The sequence below is a fragment of the Phyllopteryx taeniolatus genome, chromosome 14 (assembly GCF_024500385.1).
Source record: "Phyllopteryx taeniolatus isolate TA_2022b chromosome 14, UOR_Ptae_1.2, whole genome shotgun sequence".
Classification (NCBI taxonomy): Eukaryota; Metazoa; Chordata; class Actinopteri; order Syngnathiformes; family Syngnathidae; genus Phyllopteryx; species Phyllopteryx taeniolatus.
The window spans coordinates 23,174,724-23,195,374 of NC_084515.1; the positions used below are offsets into that span (position 1 = coordinate 23,174,724).

The 20,651-nt window shown below is 40.6% G+C and overlaps 1 protein-coding gene across 2 annotated transcripts; it reads left to right on the forward strand.

Moving 5' to 3' along the window:
* Nucleotides 1-784: 784 nt before the first annotated feature.
* lrrc24 (leucine rich repeat containing 24) lies at nucleotides 785-16,216 on the forward strand. 2 transcript variants are annotated; one of them, XM_061798102.1, is made up of 5 exons: nucleotides 785-1,015; nucleotides 10,462-10,636; nucleotides 12,679-12,957; nucleotides 13,079-13,247; nucleotides 14,071-16,216. In XM_061798102.1, the coding sequence occupies exons 2-5, from the start codon at nucleotides 10,475-10,477 to the stop codon at nucleotides 15,300-15,302; spliced, it is 1,842 nt and encodes a 613-aa protein (XP_061654086.1). In that variant the 5' UTR covers nucleotides 785-1,015; nucleotides 10,462-10,474; the 3' UTR covers nucleotides 15,303-16,216. The 2 variants fall into 2 exon arrangements, with proteins under 2 accessions (XP_061654086.1, XP_061654087.1); XM_061798103.1 differs by lacking the exon at nucleotides 10,462-10,636 and having other exon boundaries at nucleotides 786-1,015.
* Nucleotides 16,217-20,651: the final 4,435 nt, after the last annotated feature.

Below are 20,651 nucleotides of genomic sequence, written 5' to 3' on the forward strand. Positions count from 1 at the left end.
AAAACAAACTATTAACAAATGAGGTGAAGGGACGGTATAGTGGAGATAAAAAAAACTATGCACCCCGGTTCAAACGGCAGATTTTTGTCGTATACCAAAATGAGAGCAAGATAAATGTTTTTTCCACTTTAACCTATAACCTGTACAACTAAACTGGAAGAAAATGAGAGGGGAAGTAAAAACAAACAACCAAGACATGGTTGCACAAGTGCACACACCCTCAGATATCAAAACACTTTGGGTGGAATTAGTTTTAACGGGCATGCAGGTGCGGTATTAACACCAAGGAATCTGCTCTTCGTCTTTTCTGCTTGGCGGAATTCCCGCCCTCGTCAGAAATATCCGACAAAGAGTTTATATGTGTTGTATTTGTCAAGTCACAATTCGATTGTCCTAAATTTCCGGGGGAAGTCGTAATCATGTTTTCAAAAATACATTTTTTTTTTTTTTTTTTTTTTGCGGAAGAACTTATGAAAGCATTTGAGCAGTTCGATCCTTCTCTCTATGTATTTGCAGGCAATAAAAGCAGCACCGACTGTGGGATGTGAGTCACACTTCTTCTGCTCCTTATGAGGAGTATCGACTTTTTAAATGTAAACTGTCTTTACTTTTTTTTTTTTTTAATGAATAGCGCCATCCCCCTCTTAATTTCGCTTAATATCAATTCAGGGTCCCCCCCCCCCCCCGCCCCCCACACACAAAAAACAAAAAACAAAAAAAAGATGAGTTAGGGTCGTTATTACTGGAAGGTAATAACGAACAGTAGGCGAGATAAGAAATCCCATAGAAGGAGGAGGGGAGGTGAAAAGAGTCAACCGAGCTTCACCAGCGCTGTCGTCCGGCTTTGGCGCACATCAGCTGCTTCCTCTCTGCAGGACGAGCTCCCGTTGTGGGGAATATCATCGCCAACTCGGCGGCTCTCACAACCGTGCTGTCTGCTTTCTTTCTTCCACAATGTCTGCTTTTCTCGGCGTTTAAGTGGTCGGGAGCGAGCAACTCTGCACGCGGAGAATCGGTAGGTCTGGGATAGAAACAAACCTCGCGGTGGACATGTTAAGGATTTACTAGGAACTGCACGAGTGTTATTTTTCGCTGCTCTCTACTAATGACGTGTAGCCTCCACGAATTATTATGAGTATTATTATTATTATTATTGCTGTTGTTGCTGCTGCTTCTCCGTATCGCATAATTAAGGAATAACAGTGACAAGTGACAAGAGATAGTCATAAAAATTAATAAAGAGGAATTCTTGAACTATAATCAAGAATTCAAACAGAAATGCTCAAACAATTATTGTAGGGTTAAGGGTACTTGTTACTTGACTGGTACCCTCTTGGACCCTTAATACTATATTTGTGCAGTTTTGTAAACACACCTGCAACCTTCTTCACCTTCGGCCCCTGGAAGATTTTCAAACTGTTCCAGCGAAGTACAGTATTTTGTATCGATTTGTGAAGAATTTATCTTGATGTGCAGAAAAAGCCTAATGTGCTCAAGTTGCGGGTTAATTGGCATTTGATCAATCTTGAACATTTATTGAGGAAAAATGAGAGAATTCAACCTCATGAATCTTTTTTTTTTTTTTTTTGCAGCTATCGCTATTTATGCCTGATGACCTATGTGTTAAAAGCCAACCACGTCTTACAAAAGTAGTTCTGAGTTGTGCACAATGCATACCGCTTATACATTGATGGGATGATAGCATTATAACAATGGAAATGGAGGGAAACAAAGTGCAGTTCAGGGGCCAGCAGAGGCAGTAAATGTTCTGGCTAGAAGGTCATGTTTTCTCATTCTCAGCATTAAGTGGGGCCATTTTATGGCTAATGCCGCAGTTGGGATGCACGTGACTCTGCTTAATTGCTATTCGGGACATGGACATGGGGCCAAACAGTAGGCCCTTGGATAGGATCCTATTTGTCAAACTCTAAGGTGTGTGTGTGTTCGAGGGGGGTGTTGTTGTGCTCATATAGACAGATGTGGAAAGCAGACAAGTTGAATGCTTATGCCTGCATATGTTTAATTCTATCATGGGCTTCTGTCTGCAAAAGAATGATGACAGAAATCAATGTCAGCTGTATTGCGTGGCAAACCAATTCCGTGAAAATGTACAAATGAAAAGCTCAATTCCAATAAAAAAAAACAAAAACAAAAAAACGAGGAGGAAAAATATGTGTCACCCTTTAGGGCAGACAACGCAACTATTAACCACGGGCTAGATTATTGCATGATTTGGCATATATGTCTCACTTACTGTGAACAGTATGGTGCATTTAATATTAAGTGAAATGCTGTAGAGTGCACTAGATTTGTTATTAGAGCATAGTTTTCAATCTCATTTTTGGACACGCTTTGCACACACTTCAAACTGCTGTTTGAGTAACGAGTGTACTGTCAACAGAGGCCCCGTAAACGGAAGCATATTTACAGTTTTGTTTCAGCCAGCTGCAACTGCGCACGTAATGCTTGAGCTTGAAAAGAGTCAGAATTTAATATACATTGTTCACCGTGAGTGCTTAAGGCAAAATACAGTATATACAGTCAATGAAATGAATTTTTAGTGCTTCTCGAAGAGGGAGGATGTTACATGCCTTCATCCATCTTCCATGCTGTCAAATGTCATCCATCAATTAGAGTGAGAAACGCTGCTGCTTGGACAAGAATGGGCACATAACAATGGGACGGACTGAGCCGTGTGCAATTCCACTGATGAAAAACGAAGTGGGAAGAATGTATAAAGATCGCGTTGAACCGCAAATTCTACAGAGCGACAAAAGAAAATGAATCGCTTTAATCGATTATGTCAATCATCCTTAACATTCAAACTGGAAACGGTGCTTTTATGTAGGAGAACGTTAAGGACGCTGACATTTAAACAGAAATAGTGGTGTCAGAAAGGTGACGCTGTTGCTCTCTTTAAAACACAAAGAGCAAGAAGCCGTGACAGTTACATTCCGCACAAGGGACATTATTCAAAACTGATGTCAATGTGTTTATGAAATGCTAGAATGCAACACTGGAAAGTGGCACAAACACGCACCGACTATGAATTAGAAACTACTAAACTAGGGGGGAAACAAAACATGACTGCGTCGTGGAATAACTGACATTTTAACATTTACCATATTTCCTTGGTGAGAATATAGACATACACACTTGACGCCTCACCGACCGGCCAGATTATAAAGTACGTCTCGGTGTCCGCCATGGTGCGACAGTCATTTGTCAAGATTTCAGGAACGACGGCATGTCACTCTCCTGCTCGGGGTTGCTCAAATCGTCAAACGGTCGCTGATAGATTGCGTGGAATTACCTTTCGCTGGAAGGAGAAATTGTTTCTTGTTGTTGTTTTTGTGTTTAGCCCATATAACATAAGCAGTAGCTGGAATGGTAGGAAATGCTATCAATTCCCTCGCTCAAGCTAATCTCGAAACGACAACAGCAATAATAGCGAAGTCGTGCGGTTTAAATGGTGGGGGCTACTTTTGTTGCACATTTGCATGGAATAAGAGATTTATAATAAATTAGGCACATTTGACTGAACAATATGGAATTGACAACAGCCATTTTGAGCTCATGTCAGTGAGCAACCTGAGAACACTAAAACTCCAAACTGGCAATTCACGGAAGAGCCTGTGTAAGACAGGCTTTTTTTTTTAAATTGGTTAAATAAAGCCATAACGACCACATCAGTTTGAGTGGTTGCTGACATACAGCCATAAATACTGCATGTAATTATGTACAAATGTCTAAAAATGTCTTTCTTTTTTACCAAATCATCTTGTGATCTTGTCATGTCATGAATGCAACTTTGTATGTCAATAGTCTTTCATATTTTTGTCATGGGTGACATCGTGTTACTGCTCCTAAAGGAGACCATAGGCTGCGGTGTCACCGTTCAATGTGTTGTCCTCTCCACGATTGCTGCTACAAGTAGGCTACGTCGATAACTATCGATCGTCGAATACAATGATTCTTGAAGGCCAAGTTCATGTGAAAGTTAGTAGTTTCTTCAGAAAACACATCGCTGTCACACAGACTTGTACTGGTTGACAGGGCCGTTATGTACCATAGTAACAGTAGTTGTCTCCATGTCCGTCATATCAACCCAGACACCTTCATTTTATTATTATTATTATTTTTTTATTAATTAATTAATTTATTTATTGGTTAGGTTTTTTTGGTGTTGGTGGTGGGGGCTTTAACTACTACGTTTCAATAGCTATTAATAAAATCAATCTGACAAACTGTAAAATCAATGAGAAAAACCACCCACATCATCTACAAAGGATTGTGATGCCACTCATGGAATTCTTCACACGGCTGTTAACTTAAACTGCTTATTTTAAACCCAAGGCCATTCATTTAAACATACATTTGGAGACATGTCAGTAAGTAATGACCACCCCAAATGTCATAATTGGTCGTTCAAAACCACATGCACACACAGAATGTCTCCCCCTATTACATATTTACAAGTGCAATTTCAAATCAATAGCCTGGGCCCAGCTTGTCAGAGTAGTAGCGTGAAAAAGAAAGAAATCAATGGTGGCCCATTAACAAAGCAGAGCTTCCTTGACCACTGACCGACAAATACGTGTAGCTATGTAAGTTGTGTCTACATTATGCCTATTTCTTTGGATCCGATTTGTGTGGGGAAGTAATGTTGGCTGTTGGTGGCAGACGTGATGTGCAAGAGCATAAGCAGTGTATGTATGTGTGTGTGTGTTTTTTTTCATCTGAACTGGCAGTCAAATTGTAACGTAAAGGCTGCCTTTGATGTGTGCTGCATGTTTATGGGCATTCACATGCTTGTGTTTTCGTGTATATGGTCACTCTAAGCCGGAGGTTGTTTTTATTTTTTTATTTTTTTTTTTATTGTCTCGTACCAGAGTGTCGTCCCAGCTCGCCTTGGCCTTAGTGTGTTTGAGGACAAAAGGATGCCGTGGGACAAATGATTTAGCACCCGTCAGTCGAGCCACAAGGACGAGCAATGAGAAAAAGAAAGAGGTTAGAAATGGGGTACGGAAAAATGATGGGGACTTTCAGAGACATCGTCGAGGGAGCCTGGGAGTCGTGAGAGTCAAAGAGAGAGAAAGTGTAAAAGAGAAAAAGTTTCAGTCCAAAAAAAACAAGTAGGAATGAAAGAGAATTTCAAATTTGTCTCGCGGTCATCACAGAGCTAAAATTCCTGCGAGCAATTTTACAGAAAGAACGGCAGCTCGTATTCCTGTGCAGCCAAGTTCGCAGGAAGTGCGCCTGGCATTTAGGTCCCGCGAGCACACTTCCCCCTTCATCATCAGAGTTACCATACCAACAGATGAGGCAGACTGGCAGCAATGGCAACACACAGATGTGAACTTGGCTTTTGCCCCGAGCGCTGTGGCTGTCAGCTGCACCCCGAAACGTCAACATCTTTCCTACTTACCACACGTTTTTGCTTTCATTTCCTGTGTGTTGAATGTTTGTCATTGCTGCTGGCATTATTAGATGCATGATTGTGCATTTGAAAACAAAGTACAATAAGTAGAGCCGCTTAGCAGTCGAACGAGTCGGAATTTGACCATATTTAGATCTAACGTTGACAAAAAAATGCAGTCTTGCCATGTGGCAAAACAAGCAAGCTCAGTTACCGCTGTAATTTCTGTTCTTTGTTCGATTTTTTAAAAAAAAATTTCCTACAAATATTTACTGTAATTATGACTTCATGAAAATCTCTCATAAACAGAGGCCCTGCTGTTCACACAGCTGTCCTGGCTACTCAGTATAATATGGCTCGAAAAGTCGACACTAGGTCAACAACAATAATAAGACATAAGAAAACAAGAAGAAAAATTGAAGTGAGTTGTATGAAGTCTTCATTCAAGGCGACTGATCTTCGAAGCAGAAATGCATCTTCTCCTCTTCACTATTCGGCACGTCATTGTTACGTTTTACTCGAAGCAGTGGCTTCTTTTTATTCATTTAAGCATTTTTATAAAATGCCCTCAGGCTATGTTAATGTGCGATAGTAAAACTGTTTACCTGGAAACTATTAATTTTCTTTCCGTTATTTCTAACAGATTATGTTCAAATTGAAGCTTCCACTGTGAATAGATAATGGCAATTTCCGAAACTCACACAAACTCCAAGCTTGTTCAGTAGTCCGGTGTTTGCACAAAAACTGCGTGTATATCAAAAATTGCGGCTACACTTTATTGTTTTGTGTTTCGATTCAATTTCCTTCGGCATTTGAGAACTAACATCTGCCCCAACAGGTTTTAGTGGTTGATTTTACACGCAGATAAAGGTACACAACATTAAGCTCAAATCCTCCTATTACATTTTCACGCTTTTGTAGGAGAGATACAGTTGACCTCATTTTTAAAAGCAAACAACAGAGACCGCTCGGCGAAAACATCCACAGTGCTGAGAGCGGCTTAGCTAACAAGCATCTGATTGTGCAGATTACGCGTGTACCACAGAGGATTTCTGCAATTGAAATGAACAAATTGACCTCTCACCACTGAAATCCCAACATCAGCATGACGAACCACAGCAAGAGTATATGTGAAGCAGTGGGAAAAAAAAAACACTCAACAAAAACTGTACAGTCAGCACGCTTGAGTTCGGAAGCCTCGTCACTGAACATTGTTTTCGATTTGTCATCATCTCTTTTTTTTTTTTTGTGGGACTATCCGGCCCTTCTGAGAACACTAACACTGAAAAGATGGGTGAAAGTTCTGCATAGCAAGATCTCTTTTGCATTGATATTTAGCCATGCACACATATCATTTCGATGCCACTTGTCCTCATTACGGGCACGGGTAACTCGAGCCTATCCCAGCTGACTTGGTCTCGAGTCAATCACAGTCGGACAATTTAGTCGTCATGCGTACTCCACCTAGAGATAGACGTTCCAATGGAGAGTCAAAGGCGGATCTCCTGACTGTGCGGCAGACGTGCTAACCGCTATGTCACATCTCTGCCTGACATTTAGTTTGTATCCTAATAACATCTATCAGACAAGATACACACTTTTCTGTTCCGATTCTTAGCCTGGGGCGAACAAGTATCTTTGCTTTCTGATTGCCCTGTGACATTTTCATTGGAAATCAAAGCAATTAAAATCTCTCTTTCTCTCTCACACAGATTAAAAGCATTGGCACTCCAAGGCCGTATTTAAAATGACATTTTTGTCTTTTTGTCCTTCCTAACAATTACGAGATACATTCTTTCTTTGTGTGGAGAGCTGTTTGCTGCTTTTCTTCAGAAGTGTCTCTCTGATGACTGAACAATTTATGTAGGCCACATTGGATTACTCTAGACAGGCTATACTCATAAATGCTCTCTAAATATAACATGAAATATTAACATACAGCTCATTGCTCATTCTCTTAATAGTGCAGTGTTGCTGCTGGAATATGGGCTCCAATATTACATTGCTGCTCCGATTATTACACCATTACAAATAAGACATGGTTAATGTAAATTTAATGAGTGTGAATAAGATGAGTACTAAGAGTTCCAGTGCAAATGATAATACAATGGCTTACAATTTTATTGAAAATAATTCTTTCATCCAATGAATATAATGATAAAAGGATAGTTCTTGTGACGATATGGACATCTGTCCATTTTTTATACCAAAATATTCTCAACCTGTGTGTTTTAAAATACTAGTTTAAAGGAAAAACAAATCTTATTCAATAAGTTTTACAAATAACCAATCACATTTACAATTTAAAAGTACATAACAAAAATAAAGTTCAGCTGTTCTAGTAGGCTATTCCTGTATAGCATAAACACGATGGAATTTGATCGATTGTTGTTGGGTTTTTTTTCTTTTTGGTTAAGAACTCTTTTTTTCAAACAATACAAAGACAAAATAAATTACATTATTGCATGATAAACTGAAAGGATATAGGCTGAAGGTAGAGCATTCTTCCACTTATTGTATTTATTTTATTGACACTTATTGTATTTATTTTATTGACACATTTCTTTAATTTTTTCATATTTCCAGATTAAATAATTCTTAGAAAGTTTCTTGAGCCTATGCAGAATACTACATTTCTTTTACATTTCTCCACACAGTTTCACACCCCAACAGTCAAACGATGGTTTGATTTGATTTATTTTACTTTTGTTCGTATCTTTGGTTTTTCAACATGGAATAATTCTCTCAGGTTATAAATGCTGTCCCTTATTTTAAACAACCTCTGGAAACATATACGACTGTATATATCAAATTTCACTTACTGGTTACCACATCCATGCTATTTTCCCTAAGGACAAATCACGCCCGCTCCTGCTAATGAAGTTAATTATATCTTATTTTGAGTCACAGTCAATCTATGCTGCAATCGTGAAGTCCACACTTTAGACACCAAACATGCAAAATGGCCAGGGTATGTCCATATGCATGTTTTACAATATGAAACTGAGATCAAATCCATGATAGAACTGAATGACGATGATGGAAAAAGGGGCGCAGGTAGCACAAACAGGAACAAATTTGTTGTTGCTCAAGCAGATTGACTGGTTAAGGGTGACAGTTTAACATGTAAAATAACTAAAACTAAGCATATCTCAGTGAGATTTGCTGCCAATGAAAAACTAAGTGTACTGTTGGGCAGTCAAAGTTTATTTTGATGTGAAGAGTTGAACAGAACAATAATTTAAATTCAATTTAAAAAAAAAAAAAAAAGCTTTATAGCTTTGTAAAAATAAAACCAATGTAAAAAACTATTTAATAAGTAAATAACTGATGAGTGCCACTGACGGCGTAGCGGTGCATTTGGCACCTTCGGTGCAGGAACCGAGGGTTCAGTTCCTATTCAGTGATGGTGTGAATGTGAGTGTGAGGGGTTATCTGTGTCTGTACGACGGACTGGCAACTAGTTCAGAGTGTAGTCCCGAAGTCAGCTCGGCTCCAGCACCCCGCAACCCTGCACAGGACTGGCGGTATTGAGAATGGGTGGATGGCTGGCTGGATGGATGGATGGATGGATGGATAAAGGATGAGTTTATAGTAAAGGAAGATGTTGCAGGAAGATGCAGCCAGAAGCCAATACTGATGTTGTTCATCATTTAGAGCTGTTTACCACTAGAGGTTACATTTGGTGTAAACATAGTCTCACAGTTTACGGAGATAAATCTGTACCCAACGTGTTGTTGCTGCAGGAATGTAAAAAAAAAAAAAAAAAAAATTTAAAATGTAAAAATACGCCTTTATTGGCGTAGCGTAGTGAGAAAGGAACGTGCAATTTCTCACAGCTGGGACTTTATGCTACAAAGAGAGAAACACAGGGAATGTCTATATTCATGTGTTCAAAAGACAGCGTGAAAGTACAAATATTTTTATCACATCTTTTATAAGGTAACAGTCGTAGCCGTTGCCCCTGCCATAAATAAGACGCCGTTGATAATGGGATGCGGGACAGCTCTCCCAAGCTGGATATTTATCAGTCCTTTTTGGCCATTTCATAAACTTCAACACAGGCAGTGCACACTCCCCAACCACAACAGTACATACACACATATATAACAATGTAATAAGATGAGCTAGGTCAATATGTCTGCCTTTGCAGAGATACAATAACTAGAAAACCATGGTTGGAGACAACACCCATGTCCTTCAATTGTTAATGCTGTACTTTCAGTATTTGTACAGTTGAAACCAGATGTTTACATACACAATATAAACTGTCTGTCATGAAATCAGACTAAACTTTGCTTTAGGACAATTAGGATTACAAATATTATTTGTGTTTGCTAAATGCCAGAATATTGAGAGGATTTTTTTCGGCAACTTGTCATTACTTTCTTGAAAATCAGAAGTTTACCTACAGTAAAATTATTATGCCTTTAAATAATTTGGGAAAACCAAGATGATGATGTCATTTTTTATTTTTATTTTTTGGAAGCTTCTGATAGGTTTATTGACAATACACCCTGAACTGGTCGCCAGCGAATCCCAGGGCACAAATAAACAAAAAGTGTTTGTGGCTTTTTATATATAGGTAGTATATGTAAACATCTGGTTTCAACTGTACATCCCCGAAAGATGTGAATTGTTCAACCTAACGATCGGGATCTTAAACTAATATTTGTCTTATTCCCATCCCCTAAGAGGATAATGTTGCCAATGTTTTTTTTTTTCATCATTTAAAACCCTTACCCCAGACCTTTAATGGGCATAATCGCAACAATCTGCTTATTAGTTTGGCTGATATAGTGGTGTCGCTAATATTTTGCATACTTTGTTCAGATGCACAAGGGTAAAGGGCAGACATTTTGATTAGACTCTGGTACCGGCTCCCATTAGAGTGTGTACTGTAGTCGCACCTCATCAGCGTGCAGTCAATATTTATGCAGATGATGTTCATGTTTGTCCTGCATTACATTGCATTTAAATGAAGTTAAGTTGTTGTTACAGAAGAAATGACATGTGATCCATTGAGTTTATGCTTTTCTCAGTTGTTCAACCACCATGGTCATCTTGGGGCTGTCCACACGCGTCCTGATTATCCTGGCTTTAGTTTCCCAACCTTCACTGGGATGTCCCTCAGGTTGCCGCTGCTACAGTCTCACAGTGGAATGTGGCTCTTTTGGAATCAGAGAAATCCCACAGGGTGTCCCCTCCTTCACTGAGGTCAGTTGGACAAGTTCAGTCTACAGCAAACCTCCAATAACATCATGGTGATTTCCTATCTGTTGACATCTCTGTGACGCATTCTAATCTATTACATTGAAATAATTGTGGTTAATCATTTTGCCATGACCATCATGGATGTTGAGGGAGGGGCAATCATTCATTGTAGCACAGAAAGTGACCCTCTGATCATCTGTCAACAAGATGTTCAACATTAACCTGTCTTGTCATGATGAGTTCAGGCCCCCAACATTAGGGAAGCGTAGCTTCCATTAACCTCAATCATAAAGTCTCTCGTTATCCTTTACCTTATGGCTCCTCTTTTCTTTTTCTTTTATTTTTTTTTTAAACACCAACAATGAATGCATATGCATTAATTTAGCCAATAGTCGTTTCCTGAAGACCTCTGTGGCCATTACTTGGAGCGTTTGTGTAATGTTTTTCTGTTTTGCAGTTGGCATTAAAACCCCAATGACATATTGTCCATGCTTGGAGAAAATGACTGGGGTCAACATTTTGTAATGATTTTGATCTTAAAATATACAATTACCAATTGAAAACAACTAATATTAACAGTTCTGCATTTGAATAATTGTTTTAAAGCTACAATTATTTTATTCCTACAATACTTATTGTTGATGATCACACCAAACTGGAAATAACTTTTAACATATTTCTAGTATAGTTTTTGAAGTTTGCATTTAAAAACAAAGTGCTTTTGAACCAGGCAAAAGTGGTGTCAATAATTCAAATTTCTTTTGTCATCAAAATAATCTAATAATGGGTCTGGGTCCATATAGACAGGCGTCTCAGTCTACATCCGAATCGCTGGCGTATACTGTACACTGTTAGACATTCCATAGCATTTTTACAGTAACTTACTGGCAACAGTTGCCAGTAAGTTACTGTCAACTTGAATTAAGTGCAAGTTACAACAAACTTGAATTACGGTAACTTACTGCCAACAGTGTCAAATCAATGTTTCTATTCATTGCTAGGTTAACGGGAGCTCCTTTGGCTTGCAGGAGAAGTCGGCCCAATTGACTAGTCACAAGGAAGTTCACACTTGTGTCTAATGCAGTTGATAAGTCACCAGGTGACAGTTAGCTTAGCTTCATTTAGCTAAACTATGCAATGTCACTCCATCACACAAAACACAAAAAAGTGAAACATAAATGTAAGACAAGCGTTAAATAAGACACACATTAAAAAAACTGCGAGTAACAATCACACAAGATCAATGTAACATTAATCCGTATCGTTCATGAAGATTAAGGATTAACCTCTTTACTACGACAGCAGTTCAATAGTTATGGTGCAATGCATGCTGGGAGCCACACGGCTTCACGGTTCTGCTGCATGCAAACTACAGCAACGCTCACTGTGACATCAACCAAAATCCAAAAATGGTGCATAAACTGTAAATAATTACTGCATAAAATGCTTTCAAGTATTTTACGATATATGGTAAATAACTGGCGGCACGGTGGGCGACTGGTTAGAGCGTCAGCCTCACAGTTCTGAGGACCCGGGTTCAATCCCCGGCCCCGCCTGTGTGGAGTTTGCATGTTCTCCCCGTGCCTGCGTGGGTTTTCTCCGGGCACTCCGGTTTCCTCCCACATCCCAAAAACATGCATTAATTGGAGACTCTAAAAAATTGCCCGTAGGTGTGACTGTGAGTGCGACTGGTTGTTTGTTCCTATGTGCCCTGCGATTGGCTGGCAACCAGTTCAGGGTGTACCGCGCCTCCTGCCCGATGACAGCTGGGATAGGCTCCAGCACGCCCGCGACCCTAGTGAGGAGAAGCGGCTCAGAAAATGGATGGATGGATGGATGGATGGTAAATAACTGCAGAATTTACAGGAATGTCTCACAGTGTGGAATGCAGAAAGCTTTGTCTACTGTTGTCTGCCTGTAAATAACAGACAGTGCTCATGTTCTTGTGCTAAACAAATTCAGACATCATCTCTCACTTACCATTTATAAAGCAATCCCTCATTGATTGATTCTGATATTTTTAATTTTACATATCTACCCTACAGACGTTGTTTCTCCAGGACAACGCTATTATGCATATTCGTCTTCAGGATCTGACTCGGCTGGGCAGCCTTCATTACCTGTACCTCCAAAATAACAGTATTTCAGCTCTTGAGCCAGGGGCATTTCTCAACCAGCGGCAGCTACTTGAGCTCGCCCTTAATGGAAACCTCATCCATCTCGTCACCCCAGAGATGTTCCGGGGTTTGGAGCATCTTCGGATCCTCTACCTTGCAGGAAACCAGATCACTCGAGTCCAGGACAACACCTTCAGGGGGTTGCAAGTGGGTTTCTGAGGACAAGGAGTAGCTTTCCTTTGCCTGTGCAGATTTGTTAATGATTGCTTATTATGGTTATTTTGCTCACTTCTATTCACAATTGTCATTTTTTGCACTGTCCTTGCAGCGGCTCCAGGAACTCCACTTGCAGGAAAACAGCATAGAACTACTGGCAGACAAAGCTCTGTCTGGATTGTCATCTCTGGCTCTACTGGATCTCAGCCAAAATCACCTCCACACCTTGGGAGCCTCCTCACTCAAACCCCTTGTCAGCCTGCAGGTGCTCCGAGTCACAGGTTAGAAAAAAGTCCAAATTCAAAAAACACGTGATTAGTCATGAAGTAAAACAATGCAGCACTAACAAATGACAAATACTCTTGTGAAGAAGCTGCACAAGTAACATTACCAGTTCATCATTTTCTTGTTGAGCTTCACAAAAAACTGACAAATACATTCAATGAAAGGAGGAATATTCAGAGGCGACTGGCATTGTTTAGATTTGCCAAAAGTGACTGCCAGCGTGTAAACAATGGCAGTCTCGCAATGAGGTTACTGTGGGTGCTACCATAACAATTTTATCAGAACCGCAAAGCATGTCTTCATAATAAGATGACAATAAAAACCTGCCCCCTGTCAACATTTATCCTGGAGGCATCGGTTGTTGGTATATTGCCTCCCTTATACAGGGGAAGAGCTGTAGTTGACCTCCTATCACATAAGCTTTAGAAACTTTATTTTCTCATTGGAAATAATTGAAACACAGTTAATCTGTTCAGGCTCAAACTGTCCCCATTATAAAAACCTAACAGTATAGGAAAGTATTATAAGTAATTGCATAATACAAAGGTGAGTAATTTTGGCCAAAGAGTCTGCACTTTACTACAGTGACTTCATTGGCTTTTCTTATGGCCCATGTGGATTCGTGAAATTAAGTAAACTAATTAAATGATATATCATATCAGGCTCAAGTGACATGGGATTCAAGCAATGCTTTGTACAAGTACAAACAACCGCATATGATGACTGAAGAATTGCGCAATGTACACAAATTGACAGACTTTCAGTCAGATTTCATTCAATCCCATATTTCTCTTGTCTGCTTTCATTCTCATCCTCCAGAAAACCCCTGGCGCTGCGATTGCGCTCTTGGCTGGCTAAGGACGTGGATCAGCGAGGACGGACAGCGGCTGTTAAGCACTGCTGAGCAGCGTCGGTTAATGTGCTCGGAGCCACCTCGCCTTTCCCACCTCAGCCTGGGGGAGGTGGCTCCTAATAGCCTGGTCTGCATCCCCCCTGTTGTACAACTTGAACGTAGTCATCTAACTGTAAGACTCGGGGAGAGCCTCAGAGTCTCATGTCAAGCCTCAGGATATCCTCAGCCGCAGGTGACTTGGAAGAAATCTTCCAATGGCAAGGCCCAGTTGTCCCCACGTGGCTTGGTTCAAGAGCTAGGGCCCAATGGTGAACTGTTTCGCCCAGGTGTTGGAGGAGTTGTGACGGCTCTGCCCAGCAGTGGGGGGAAAAAGATTGGAGGAATCAATGGCGTTGTGCGTGGGATCGAGGAGGGCGGTGAGAGGGACAGCTTCGATCCAGACATGGGCAGCGGCATGCTCTTCCTCAGCAATGTGACTGTAGCACATGCTGGTCGCTATGAGTGTGAGGCATGGAACCCCGGTGGTGTGGCAAGGGTTATATTTCACTTAGCTGTCAATATGTCCTCCTCATATTCATCACAATTCTGGCCTCAATTAAACACACACTCATCTGTTTCGTCTTCATCTAATTCCTACAACCAACCAAAGGTTGTGGATGTTAGCCAGGAGCCACTGTATGAGCAAGACAGCATGGACTTTAGTGCTCTTGGCCCAGCCACGCAGACCGCCATCGCTGTTGGCATCTCCTTACTAGCACTTACTGCTATTCTTCTCTTGATTATGATCTACACCCGTCATCAGCAATATCATAAAGAAGAAGTGGGATCCTACTGTACCAGCAAAGAAGAGAGCATCATCTATGTAAATGATTACTCTGACGGACCCACCACTTTTGCACAGCTGGAGGAATACAGCGATGACCACGGCCATGAGATGTATGTGCTTAACCGAGCAAAGCCAGTTGGGTCCGCCTCGATGAGGTGTCCCATGATGGGAGGGTATATCCAACAAAAGAGCATGAAAGAAGCTCTCCTGGATCATCAAGTGATTCAGACCCTGTCCAGATCAGGAGGAATGGAGGTTAGGAGGAATCCAGGAGATGGTGGCGAGGGGCCACTAACCACAGACCCAGAGGAGGTCTTTCTCAGTCAGAGTCTTCTTTTTGGATCACAGCTCGCTTATGAAATCCACTGCTAAAGGGTTTTACTTGAGTTCATGAAACAATGTGTTGCTTTATCAAAAGCACAAAAGAAGAGAAACTTGCAATGATGTTGTTTGGATGTTTTTGGGAAAACATAAGCAAGGACATTGTATATCATTTGATTCAACTGTGTGACATTGGATGGGTCAAACAATTATCCATCCATCCATTTTCTGAGCCGCTTATCCTCACAAGGGTCGCGGGAGTGCTGGAGCCTATCTCGGCTATCATCGGACAGGAGGCGGGGTACACCCTGAACTGGTTGCCAGCCAATCGCAGGGCACATACAAACAAACAACCATCAGCACTCACATTCACGGCCTACGGCCAATTTAGAGTCTTCAATTAACCTACCGTGCATGTTTTTGGGATGTGGGAGGAAACCGGAGAGCCCGGAGAAAACCCATGCAGGCACGGGGAGAACATGCAAACTCCACACAGGCGGGACCGGGGATTGAACTCCGGTCCTCAGAACTGTGAGGCAGACGCTCTAACCTGTCGTCCCACCGTGCCACTCTAACAATTATTAATTCAGCTATTCGATCCCTGAATCAACCCTTTAAAAAGAGATACTGTAGGTAGAGGACAGAGTTGATATTTGACCATACTCTCAGAGGAGTGGGAAACTGTGAAGCAACTCCATTGCGCTGAGACATCGTGTAGTATGTTTTGTGTAAATATGATGGCAGAAATTAAAACTCTGTTTTTTTGTGGTCCTTGTTGCAAATGCCATTTTACCAAATAACATGCCTTTTTTATTCAAGTTGGAAAAAACACATTTCCATTGTGTGCAATTCAAATGTTGATGGAATTAACTACATTAACATTTGTCTGTAACGGTCAATTTATTGTAGTGTGAATAGGTCACAGTGCTCTGCAGTTTGTACATATTAAAATAAGTTTTAAATGATACAGTGAGTGGCTGTGTTTCTGTCTTTTCTTCTTTCTTACTATTTCTAAGGACTTATGCTCTTGTACTGTACTGTACGTAATCACCACCTGTACTTATTATGCTTCTTTTAAATGACTTGTAAATAATGAATAGTGCTGCTTTCAGAATATATTTAGTGTGCCTTGAACTTAAATAACTCAGACTTGTGTTTTGAATCTATTAAGTAAAATGTTTATTGCACTGTTAATAAGATGGAAGTACAAGTCAAATCACCCAACGGCAAATCCATGATGAGTTGGCCACAGAAAGCTTTTTGACTGACATTTCAATTCTGCTGTTATTGCAAAGGGCACTGCTTGTGGGCACGCTGTATAACTGTAGCAACACATCAGCAGGCAGTGAAGGTAAAAATGAAATTAAATAAATAAATACCATTGCTAAAATGCTACTACAATATACCGTTGTACAGGATATGCTTTCCTTATGTAATGTGTGTTCACCAAAAGCCCTGCTTACAATGGTTGTCATGGTTGCAATGGATTTATTTGATCCAGATAAATACACTGGCCTTGCTGCTGTCTCTTTTATTGAGGCTAGATGGGAAGGAAAAACAAAATAATCCTGCAATAATCAAAACTGATTTTTACCTTAAATTTTTTCCACCCTGCGCTGCATTGAGAAAGTAATAATGCTCTATTTTGATTATCACAGTCAGAGTGATATTAGTTTAACATCCATCCATCCATTCATTTTTCTGTACCGCTTATCCTCACTAGGGTCGGGGGCGAGCTGGAGCCTATCCCAGCTATCTTCGGGCGAAAGGCAGGGTACAACCTGAACCGCTCGCCAGCCAATCACTGGGCACATATAAACAAACAACCATTCGTACTCAATTTAGAGTCTTCAATCAACCTAACACGCATGTTTTTGGGATGTGGGAGGACAACGGAGATGCAAACTCCACACAGGCGGGGCTGGGGATTGAACCATGGTCCTCAGAACTTTGAGGTAGACGCTCTAACCAGTCGGCATTTCAATTCATTCATTTTCGATACTGCTTTTCCTGTTCAAAGAGGGTGCCTATCCCAGTGAACTAAAGCCGGATTACCCCCCGGACTAGGTCCAATCAGTCACAGGGCACATATTCCATATCCACAAATTCCTTGTGGGTTTTTGACATACTTGGCAATTGAAGATGACTCTCATTTTGATTCGAATGTAGAGACAGCCAACCATTCACACTGTAACAGTCACTGCGGTTCTTTTAAGAAGCTTGCAAACTGCACTTCGTTTTCGTGGTGCCCACCGTGGAGTATAGCCGGCAGTACAGCGGAAGCTTGTCCATATTTGCTGGTTGCTAAGCGACCGAACAGCAAGTAGCCAGGTGCCTTTTCCCACTGGTTTGGACGTAAAGCAAGTTGTACAACCCCAATTCCAATAAAGTTGGAATGTTGTGTTAAACATAAATAAAAACGGAATACAATGATTTGCAAATCATGTTCAACCTATATTTCATTGAATACACCACAAAGACAAGATATTTAATGTTAAAACTGATGCATTTTATTGTTTTTAGCAAATAATCATGAACTTAGAATTTTATGGCTGCAACACGTTCCAAAAAAGCTGGGACAGGTGGCAAAAAAGACTGAGAAATTTGAGGAATGCACATCAAACACCTGTTTGGAACATCCCACAGGTGAACAGGCTAATTGGGAACAAGTGGGTGCCATGATTGGGTATAAAAGGAGCTTCCCTGAATTGCTCAGTCATTTACAAGCAAAGATGGGGCGAGGTTCACCTCTTTGTGAACAAGTACGTGGGAAAATAGTCGAACAGTTTAAGGACCATGTTCCTCAATGTACAATTGAAAGGAATTTAGGGATTTCATCATCTACAGTACATAACATCATCAAAAGGTTCAGAGAATCTGTAAAATCACTGCATGTAAGCAGCAAGGCCGAAAACCAACATTGAATTCCCATGACCTTCGATCCCTCAGGCGGCACTGCATAAAAAAAACGACATCATTGTGTAAAGGATATCACCACATGGGCTCAGCAACACTTCAGAAAACCAATGTCAGTAAATACAGTTCTGCGCTACATCCGTAAGTGCAACTTGAAACTCTACTCTGCAAAGCAAAAGCCATTTATCAAAAGCACCCAGAAAAAAAACCTGCAGCCCCAACAAACCTGCTTTGGTGCAATGTGGTTTTAAGTTATTGGCCATCAGAACATAGGTTGTAAGTTGTATGAAACAGGTCATTGTATAGTGTTATCAAAACATATTGAGTCTGAATATGTTTGTGGGTGATGATGCAAATTCATCAGCATCAAGGTAGTATGCTTTCATTTAAAAAAGTTAAAATTTTAATCAGGATGTTGAATCATTCAGACTAAAGTTTTCTGAATGTGGATCACAATGCCGAAAGTCATAGATTTTTTGAGTGAGGATGCAAATGAAACATTAAAATATTTTTTTAACCGATAAAACAGTAAGTCAGTTCAGTATTAACAGGAAATACAGCTGTGGGTGAATGTGGCCATTTTTATTCAGGGCATGAATGAAAAGCATGTAATTGCTTTTCAAAAGGAAACATTAGCTGCTGCTCAAGTGTCCTCTGAAATGTTGTGCTCCCAGAATTGGATGTTTTTGTTTTTTTTTAAAGGGTGAACATGTACTGTGTGCTTGTTTTTTTTTCTTCAGCACTGTTTTCTTCTTGCTTGCCTTTTTGAGCTGCTGTGCTTCTCTTAAGCCCGCCCCACACAGAGTGTAGCAGCTGAAACCGACCACTGCCACCCCACACTCTCCCCTTCATCTCAGCGGTTCCTCCTCTTTGCGGCCATCTGCTTCTTTTGTGGTTCAATAAATATATAGTACAGTATATTTTATGTGGAACCTCCAAACAGGGTCACAATTTTTCCATTGGAGCACATCGATAGATGTGTGGCATTCAATTGCTTTGTGGGTTGGGGGATGCAGACAAAAAAATAATAATTTGCACTGCTGAAAGAAGGCCCTAATACTATGTTTTGGGCAAAATTTCATTACATTATAAATCAATTCATCAACAGGAGAGGTTGACCTGCCGCCCCACATATTTAGAGCATGCCGATGTCTACCACTGCAGACAACAAGGAACGGTTTTAAATGGTGACGAGGGAGGGAAGAGACAAGGGGTGCACAAACAACCCGAACAAAGATCACTTCAAGAATTATGTAGAAAAAGGCTGACACGGACTACATTAACCGCAGACAGACAGAGTTTAATGAAATCGCCGATAAAACAAAGGAGCCAAAACACTAACACGGAGTTGCAAGAAAAGGTGTTGTAAAAGCAGTAACAGAAAAACACAGCTGCAGAGACAGAGAACGAGCTAAGAATTAGCGCAAAGAAGAACCCTAAACACTTGAACAGGAAACAAAGGACAAAATAAAACAAAGGGAGCAGTCCTTTCCTACACAAGTCTAGAAAACTACACGGAAACAAGGTAACAAAAGAAAAGATCATCCTAGGCCTAACAAAAACCAGAAATACTTATGGAGGAAAACAGACAATCAAGCAGGCAAACAGAAAGGAGCAACAATATTCAGGCAACAAGTTCCCATCAATCCGGCCCCAAGAACCTAACTAATCATGATGACAAGCAGGTGTGCACCAGAGGCTCCACCCATCCACCATGGCCAGGGAATGGAAAAATACTGAGTGTCAGCAGGCCCAGAGCCTGGAAAATACTGTATTAGCAGCAGAACACAGGATCATGACACCATTAGGCAATAGAACCAAATGCTAAGTGTGCTGTGGTCTCCAATGGGAACCACTAAATTGGGGCAAAACACCTTATACTGCATATGACTATATTAAAACTAGTCATTACTATTAACTCTTAAAATTAAAATGCTAACATAGATTTGAATGTAAATCAATGCCCCATTGATAACAAGAGTGTACACATGCAGTGTGAGTCACCTCCAAAACCTCTCTGCTCGTGCACATAAAAAACCTACCCATGAGTCTATAATTCAGGGGTGTCAAACTCATTTTTGTAATGGGCCACATTGTTGGTATGGTTATCCTCACAGAACTGTTATGACCGTGAAACCATATACGGTAAACGGGAACCAATCACGCGCCTTGTATGAGTGCCCGTGGCATGTACAGTACAGTACAGGCATGTATACATTTTTTGATGAATATTTTGGAAAAACAAACGTGCCACACTAAGATGATAGCTATACTACAGATATACTAAACTGAGTGTCTCGTGGTGTAAAGAGGAAAAGTCTGTCGGACAAAACCAGAAATTGGTTTTTGGTGCTGTGTACCCGTGGAATGGTGAGTACTGATGAAGGTTTTTGGGCCACATCGGTTTAGGAGGTTGTGGGAAACATTGTCCAAGATGGCACATTATTTTCAACAACAGTCAATACTCCCAACTTTGATACTCTG